Source organism: Cololabis saira, chromosome 15 (genome assembly GCF_033807715.1).
Source record: "Cololabis saira isolate AMF1-May2022 chromosome 15, fColSai1.1, whole genome shotgun sequence".
Taxonomy (NCBI): domain Eukaryota; kingdom Metazoa; phylum Chordata; class Actinopteri; order Beloniformes; family Belonidae; genus Cololabis; species Cololabis saira.
The window spans coordinates 36,776,136-36,785,428 of NC_084601.1; the positions used below are offsets into that span (position 1 = coordinate 36,776,136).

A 9,293-nucleotide genomic window follows, 5' to 3' on the forward strand; every position below is an offset into this window, starting at 1 on the left:
TGGCGCCATGGCCGAAATCCAACAGCAAGTCGGCCATTTTCAATTAATCGTGTAATTTTGGCGCAATTTACCCCATTCCTTCGGCCGATTCTTTGCACGAACCGTAACGTGCACCCAGGTGTGTTATACATCAAAATGTCCGTCTCCATCCTGCGACAACGCGCATTACTTTTTCTCAGTCAAAAGCGTTACCATGGCAATGATAGACGCCAAAAAGCGATTCATCTGGTTGGTCCACATTCGATAGTTCCTATTTTCTGCCATAACTTTTCAATGGTTTGACATAAAGACGTGTGGGTGGTGTCATCGGACTCGGTTTTGAGTCCACCTTGGATCTGACACCTTACAACCAGGATGAAAACCACATGATTCCTTTTGAATCCAGGTGTGAGGTTAATTAACCTTTAAACTTGTTTTTGTCCTTCTGAAGACTGTCACATGCTAACAGATGTCACCACAGCCAGTTCCTGATCTACTCAGGTTTTGGACTGTCCTGGTTCAATCACTCTACTGTAGTGTCATGATTCAATCACACATTATCACTTCCTGCCATTGTCTACTGTTCACTGTCCATATATGGTCAGTTCCTGTCAAGTTTCTCAATAAAACCATCATGCAGGAGGAGGGTACTTTGCTGAAGCTCAGGAGTTCTCAATGAGAGCCTTGTTGCTCTGCACTCCTTTGCTCCCCCTTTCTGCAGAAGTGCGTTAAAACCATTCCAAGCAGTCTCTATGTTTTTCCTCGTTACGAACTTATGTAATGTTGATTTAGACCTAACCCAGGGTTCAACAGAGGCACTGTTGCAGATATCACTGTGATGTTGTACACGTGTGTCAACCAAGACAGCCCCACAACATCCAAAGCCTTAAGAAACTCCAGGCAGAACTGTTTTCTTAACCACCTTGGTGGCCTTTGAAGTAAACATAATAATATCACATGTAAATTGATTAAATTACTTGAACATCCTTTTGTTTGTTGTCATACCTGTGTTTGGTTTTGGTGTTGAAACCGTCGTCACGGTTGAAAGGGTTGTATCTTTGGTCTGCAGTGTACTTGGTACTGTCATTGTAGTTGTTGCTACAGTGCTCTTTTTTCCTGTGTGATGAACAAAAATACATGGCATTTAAATCTATTGCAAACTTTTTATATGACAATTAAAAGATGTTTGTTAGAATTGAACATTCTTCTGAACCAGACGGGGAAATTAGACATAAAGAGTCGTGGGTGGTGTCATCGGACTCGGTATTGAGTCCTTGACCATAATTGGTGAAAATTAGCCCCGCTCCTTTTACTGATTGGTCGATATGTGATAGTTCCTATTTTCTGCAATAACTTTTGAATGGTTTGACATAAAGAATCGTGGGTGGTGTCATCGGACTTAGTTTGTGTCCTTGACCTTTATTGGTGAAAATTGCATGCGCGAGGGCCCGTTCATCGCTGCTTGCAGCTTTAATGTTGTCTTTGTTTTTCTCGGGGTACGGAAGAGGAAGCTCCTTCCGCGTCCATTTCTGACCAATGAGAGAACAGTTGGTGGCATTTGTTAACAGCTTTGAACCGCTACAGACGGTTGCCTTGTGAACACAAATGCCACAAACGAAACAACTGCAATTTAGCCCCTGAATCGGAACAAAACAAACAGGCCACAAGTCTGAAAGCTCCCTTAGACAGGAAACACCAGACTTCCCTCTAAAAAAGGGGGTCGGGGTGGGGGCAGCAAGCACGGTAACCAGATGCCTCCTACTTCATCTGGCTCCTCTTGATGCGGAGAAGCATCAGCTCTACTTTGAGCGTCTAGTCCGGGGGTCGGCAACCCATGGCTCTAGAGCCGCATGCAGCTCTTTAGCGCCGCCCTAGTGGCTCTTGGAACTTTTTCACAAATGTTTGACCTTTTTATTTCCTTTTTTTTCTTCTTTTCTTTCTCTTTTTTTTCTCTTTTTTCTCTTTTTTATTTATCTTTTTTTTCCTTTTTTCTTTTTTTTTCTCTTTTTTTTTCTTTTTCCTTTCCTTTTTAATCTCGACATTTTGACTTTTTTCTCGATATTTTGACTTTTTTCTCGACATTTCAATTTTTTTCTCGAGATTGTACTTTAACATTAATCTCGAAATTTCGATTTTTTTCTCGACATTTCGATTTTTTTCTTGACATTTCGACTTGTTTTTGTCCTTCTGAAGACTGTCACATGCTAACAGATGTCACCACAGCCAGTTCCTGATCTACTCAGGTTTTGGACTGTCCTGGTTCAATCACTCTACTGTAGTGTCATGACTCAATCACACGTTATCACTTCCACCCATTGTCTACTGTTCACTGTCCATATATGGTTAGTCCCTGTCAAGTTTCTCAATAAAACCATCATGCAGGAAGAGGGTACTTTGGGGAAGCTCAGGAGTTCTCAATGAGAGCCTTGTTGCTCTGCACTCCTCTGCTCCCCCCTTCTGCAGAAGTGCGTTAAAACCATTCCAAGCAGTCTCTATGTTTTTCCTTGTTACGAACTTATGTAATGTTGATTTAGACCTAACCCAGGGTTCAACAGAGGCACTGTTTCCGATATCACTGTGATGTTGTACACATGTTGTACACCAAGACAGCCCCACAACATCCAAAGCCTTAAGAAACTCCAGGAGATTGGTTTTCTTAACCACCTTGGTGACCTTTGAAGTAAACATAATAATATCACATGTAAATTGGTTAAATTACTTGAACATCCTTTTGTTTGTTGTCATACCTGTGTTTGGTTTTGGGGTTGTATCTTTGGTCTGCACTGTACTTGGTACTGTCATTGTAGTTGTTGCTACAGTGCTCTTTTTTCCTGTGTGATGAACAAAAATACATGGCATTTAAATCTATTGCAAACTTTTTATATGACAATTAAAAGATGTTTGTTAGAATTGAAAATGTTTCTGAAGCATTAGCATAGATTTTTCTATTCGGCCTAAGTCCACAGTGATGAAGGACAAATGATTCTGGAGTTTTTAGTTTCACATGAGAAATTCAAGTTTATATAAAAGAGTTTCTACATTTGATATTTGATTTAAAGTTACACAAAGACACAAAGAAGACAGAGGCACTTTTGGGATTATCTTTTCTGAGATGTAAAACAACTATAGTATAGTAAGTAGCCTATAGTGGGATTCTTAAATCACAAGTGCTAATTTTGAACTTGTCATTTTGATTTTAGTCCCCTTTGGGAAAATCAGTGTTTTATTTGTCAAAAGATATGTTAGTTCAGATATTCACAGAGGGCTGGTGAAGAAAATAAAGTCACAAAGACGATGTTTAAACAACGCCCACCCAGAGAGACTGAATAGCTGGAACAGCATTTGCACTGATGAAATCAGACGTCTTGTTTCAGGCGCATTATGTTTCAGCTTGTATGTGGTTTTTGCTTCCGTTCTAGACAGCAAAGATAATACATTTTATTTTGTTTCCTTTCTTACAATGATCTGGTTGTTTGATGTTGGATATACAGAAATGAAAGTAGAATCTGTCTTCCTATGTATGTGAGCTGCATTTGTCCTGGTGTCTCATCGCTCACCTCTGTCAGATCTCTTGCTCACATTCACGTAAAGATCTGGTTTTCCATCACAGTAGTAAAGTCCAGAGTCTTTAGGCTTCACATTTCTTATGGTCAGGGTCTTGTTCTCAGTAGAAACATCAAACCTTCCTGCTTTCAGTTTTCTGCTCCTTTCTGGAACATGTGATCCTCCATAATCACGAGGACATCTCAGAGAGATGCTGCTGCCCTCTGTAACATTCTCTATGATTGTTCCTAGGGAAAAATATACATAATTAAAAAAAACGTAAGGCTTTGGCTGCTCTATGTTTACTGAGGCAGTTAACGTAAATGCATAAATGGAAGAAAAGTTATATTTTTAATTGATATAAAAATAATCTCAGTGCAGGAATAATTTCTGAAGCAAAGTCACAAGAAGCGTAATAATTGAATCATTGTTCCTATCAGTCAAATGTGACCAAAGTGTCAGTCTTGGACGGTGTCGTGTACATGGAGGAGGCCGGAAGCCTGAACACCTACACACAAACCAATATCTGTTATCAGATTCACAACACACTGAACGCAAAGTGTCATGGTTACAGTTCTTGGCAGGACTTTGTTTTCTTGTGTTCTTTTTGGGTTTCCTGGTTAAGTTTGTCTGTTTCTTGGTTTCCTAAGTTCTAGTTTTTCGTTTCATTTTCCCATCAATCCTGATTGTTTACAGAGGAAGAAGAAAAGGAGCAAAAGTGCATCAAGAGAGCACTTAAATCCTTTAGAAACCTAGAGTTGGCCTTTATAAATCAGCTGAGAAATCTGGAAAATACAGGACTGTCTCAGAAAATTAGAATATTGTGATGAAGTTCTTTATTTTCTGTAATGCAATTAAAAAACAAAAATGTCATACATTCTGGATTCATTTCAAATCAACTGAAATATTGCAAGCCTTTTATTATTTTAATATTGCTGATGTTGGACCACCGTCCATATGATTATGAATTCATGACGTGTGCGATCGGAGGAACATTACATTGTCATCAAATTCCAGCAAAGCCAGACCCGGCCTCCTTCCTGAAAAAGCAGAGTTATGGCCCTGCTGCTATCTTCTCGCTCAGGCCAATTTATAACCCTTGTGGCCTGGTTCGAGATGGCCTGCATGTGACCAACGATACGCCCCCAGATCAAAAGGGCGCCCACGGAAACAGAACTCAGGTTTATGACACCTAGAGGGGGGTCAAAAAAGCGAACCAGCAGGATTTCTGCCAGGAACAGACTCCCCGGGGGTTTTACGGCACCTGGGGGGGGTCGGACACCCGGAGCCCGAACGCCAGGCCTCAACCGGCCGGGGGAGTGGTTGGCACTGCCTGTTGACCAGTCCCACCTCCAAAGAGACTACAAAAGGGAGCAACCACCTGATGCTTCTCTGCTTTTTTTCGTTTCTCTGCTTTTTGCGTTTTTCCATTGCTCATTTTTTTGGCATCAAGCCAAAACTTGGAGTGTAGCTCCAAGTTTTCTTTTTCTTCTTTTTTATTTTTCCCTTTTCACTTTTCCATCTGCCCGGCCTTTTTGCCTGCTGGCAGAGGTGCAATTTTTCCTAGCCCGACTCCCACATCCAACCAGTGCAGCATCTGCTCCACGGACCCTGCCAGCCGACTCCGTGGGCGCTACCGCGGTAAAACGGTCTTTCCCGGAGCATCCCGACATCGGGGCCCGGCGCCGACCGCCACAAAGGACCACTGGAGATCTCAAACGCTGGTAATAGGGTCGCCGGTCCTGCAATCCTGCCCTGTGTTCCTTTTCCTCAGAGTCGGACGGGGTGAGACGGAGTCCCCCCCTCCCGGGTGCGCGCGAGGAGCGTTATACTGCACCCACGGGCTGGACGCAAACCCCCTCCTCCTCCTCCTCAAACCGAGCGGCTGCTCTCTCACCTACTGCAAAGTAAGAGGCCAATTAGTGTCTGGGCAGATTTAGTTTAAGGTTTATTTCGGTTGTTTGCTTCTGTTTATTGAGTTTATGCATTGTGTGACGTGTTGATTGTATTGAACGCCTGTTTACGTGAGCTTTCACCGCCGAGTGATCGGACCGCGGCTCCCGACTATCTCAGAGCGGGTGGGGGTTACTCCCGACCCGGTTCTCGAGTGGGACCTGCGGCCGATCTACCGAACCGGCCGTTAGAGCTCACAAAACCCCTTTGGGTCCCCCGGCTGCGGTGTGACCACCTGCAGCCGCGCATCTGTGTGACGCGTCGGAGATCCCGCAGGCACGTCGGTGCGACGTCCGAGCGCGGTCCGCTGACCCGCTCCTCCGCCCCTCCCCTTCTCTTCACTAAACCCGGTTGCGCGTCAGATCCACGTGGTGTTTCACCGTTGTTTTATCCGTGATCTGCTGCGCTTTCCGTCACATTTCCCTCACGGCTGTACGGCCGTGGGTCGCCTTCCGGGAGGCGTGTTCACGTAGCGCAACGTAGCACGCCCCTTCTGGCAACGTGCTCACGTACCGCAGCGTGACCCGCCCCCCAGACCGCATGACGCGCAGCGTAAGCTGCTCTGACGCATACACGCACGCACACACACACACACACCCACACACACACACACACACACACACACCAGTCTCAGCCCGGAGGATCCCAAGAACCCCTCCTTTTTATCTTATGATTTTGTGTTTCTTTTTGTGTGATTAAACGATCAGAATTTATGAGTGTTGCTTACCAACTGTTTGACACTAATGTGAATAAATTTCTGATCACAAAGGCCGTCTCTGTTTATTCTGTGCATATCTGCCGCCAAGGCTGGGTGACGAAGTGTGTGTTCAGATCTCACCCCCTTCAACTAATAACTGGGTATAGTAATTACTTTGAGACTGATATTCTGCTGTTAAGTTATCATCTCTCCGGATTAAGGCCCGGAGTGGTGCCCCGAGGATTTTATTTATCATATTGGTCATTCAATTTGATAAATAGTCGACTTTATTAATTATTAATAATTATTAATCAAATTATTAATAAGCCTTCGATAACTGATCAGCTTAGCTACCCGAGTTGCACAACACTGATTATGGTTTACAGTTTAAGATTAAGATTCCCAGAATATTCTAATTTTTTGAGATAGGATATTTGAGTTTTCTTAAACTGTAAACCATGATCAGCAATATTAAAATAATAAAAGGCTTGCAATATTTCAGTTGATTTGTAATGAATCCAGAATGTATGACATTTGTGTTTTTGTAATTGCATTACAGAAAATCACAATATTCAAATTTTCTGAGACAGTCCTGTATTCCACATTTGGAATTTAAGAAACCAAGAAATAGACTTTCAAAATAAAACTAGGAACTATTACAAAACTAGGAAATCCAAGAAAACCAGAAGAACACAAACCTTAACACAAAACCTTAAACCATGACACTATGAAGGATCTTCCAAGAACATGACGTCCTGTTGAGATACGAACCTCACACCAAAACTGCTTAAACACCTATCTAGTCAAGATTGAGCGGTTCACCTGCATCTCAAGCATGAGAGACTCTTTTTAGGTCAGTAAAGTAAATGTTTTAGACAGAAAGGACAGATGGCTCAGAAGAGAAGTAAATGAAGCCGTTTATCTCAAACAGCAAAGACAGAGAAGCTGGACTCCAGTTTCACCCAAAAAAACAATTCTCGTACAGAATTCAGATTTCAAAATTTCACTAAAGAAATGATATTTCAGTGTAAGAAAAGAGAATTTGATAAAGTGTCATATTACCTGGTGGGATCACTGTCAGCTCCACGGCTGTTTCATTATTACAGAAGTATCTTCCAGAGTCTGAGACAGTAATCCCGGAAATGAACAATGACTTGTCTGTTAGTGTACTATAAATTAAATTTGACTGTCTAAGGTGTTTTATATCATTGTCACCATCAGTTGTCACTATTTTCTCTTGACTTCCATTATTCTCTCTGCTCCATGTAACTTCACCTTTCACAGAGGAACAACGTAAAGTGATCTGCCCTTTTTCACGAACTGCTTGACGAATTACATCTGAAAAAAAAAACATTTGCAGAATTAGTTCTATTCAATTCAATTCAATTCAATTCAATTTTATTTGTATAGTGTCTAATACAACAGATGTTGTCTCTAGACGCTTTCCAGAGACCCAGAACATTCTCAGAGTTCAGAGACGCGTTAAACTTTCAGGATGTGAACACAAGATAACATCTTTTTTTATGTACAGTTTAATGACATTTAACTCTAACCAACCTCAGATCAGCAGCGACACATATTACAGAGTGTCATTAATTATTACGATAAATTAAAGTCAATAAATGGTTGCTATAGAAACAAAGACTAAGAAGTTAGCAATGATCTCAGAGAAGACGTTGCTGCTTCTGATCACAAAGCCATTTTCAGACATCATTCTACAGTGGGACGGAGGATTAACAAGTGGAAAGTATTCATATATGTTTTCATTTTTCTAGAGAGTGGATGTCCCAGTAAGTTTACACCAAATTTTATGAATAATGATACTGAGATAAGTTTAATCTGATGTTGTATTGAACCGATTTTTGATCTTATGTTTTTCATTCTTTTATTTTGACTTTAAAAGCCTTTTAAACTGAAGCACCACACTTTTTTTTTTTACGATTCAATGTACTAAAAAAATCACGAGAGCAGACATTCAACTTGACCCTACAAAGGTTTAATAGAAAACTAAAACTAAATTAAATTTCATGTTAAGCAATGAAGCTTTCCTCTTTTCCCGGTAAATGAAGATTTAAGAAAGCGTTTGACTGTTCTGATAACCTGCCTGCGATCATTTGCTGCCTGCATTCACTGTCTTTTTGCTAAAAAGAAAAGAAGGAATTTGGTAAATCATAAGCCACACATGACATCAGTGTGAACGTTTTTGAACGTACGACAAAACTGAAAGCATCACGCAGTTGTCAGGTTGTTTGTACAATTGCCAAACCTTTTTAAAACTGTACTAACTTACTAACTCATAAATATATAACGGAAAAAAAGAAAGTTCTCACCTGCAGTGACATAAGAGTTGAGAACAAATACGGGCAGGCAGAAGTAGATGTTCACCATCATCCCGACAGAGACTGAATACGTGATCCCTGACCAGAGTTTGTGTCTGGTTCAGAAGCAGGAACTCAGCTGTCGTGGTGTGAACACATTTGTCTCGACTGTCATGCGTGTGGTTAAGACTTTTGATGCAGCCTGTACTTGAACCTGCACCACGGACATAACAAATGTGACTACAACGTTCTCACTGCAGTTACAAATCAGATGCAGCATGTCAGTGGTGTCAACCGTCATCTAGGTCCAGCTGTCAGGAGAAAATAGTGAGTGATAAACTTGTGAGATGATAAAAAATAATAAGGTAAATGTAGATGGTAAAAAGTTGACCTCTTTAACGCCTCTTTTTTAAACCTTGTCTAGGTACTACAAAGTGCTTTAAAATATGTTTGCATCAGTTCTTGTATGAGTGTTTTTATTGATTGAATGTGGAATATTTGATAATTACAGCAAACTGTCAACTGCAGACCACGCATATTCATAACCACACATGAAATGTGGACCTACATCGTTCACACAGCTCCATAGCTCACACATACTCTTACATACACACAAAAAACATGATATTCCTGCACTTTTACACTGTAGCAGCTCCTCGGCTGTGACTCCAGATAAGAAAGACAGTGTGGCTAAAGCTAAAAACACTATAAGGAAGAGACAAGCTGTGCTTTTCATGATCAAGCATTCAGTCATTTTCCATCAAGCACACAGGAAACATACAGCACTGTCTCAGAAAATTATA

General features: G+C 41.3%; 1 protein-coding gene across 1 annotated transcript; it reads right to left on the reverse strand.

The window, feature by feature from the left end:
- Positions 1-641: 641 nt before the first annotated feature.
- Positions 642-8,563, reverse strand: LOC133460872 (hepatitis A virus cellular receptor 1-like). Its single transcript, XM_061741616.1, has 5 exons — positions 8,503-8,563; positions 3,537-3,827; positions 2,727-2,810; positions 985-1,095; positions 642-694 (listed from the first exon to the last, which is right to left on the reverse strand). Exons 1-5 carry the CDS (start codon positions 8,561-8,563, stop codon positions 642-644), a joined length of 600 nt encoding a protein of 199 aa, XP_061597600.1.
- Positions 8,564-9,293: the final 730 nt, after the last annotated feature.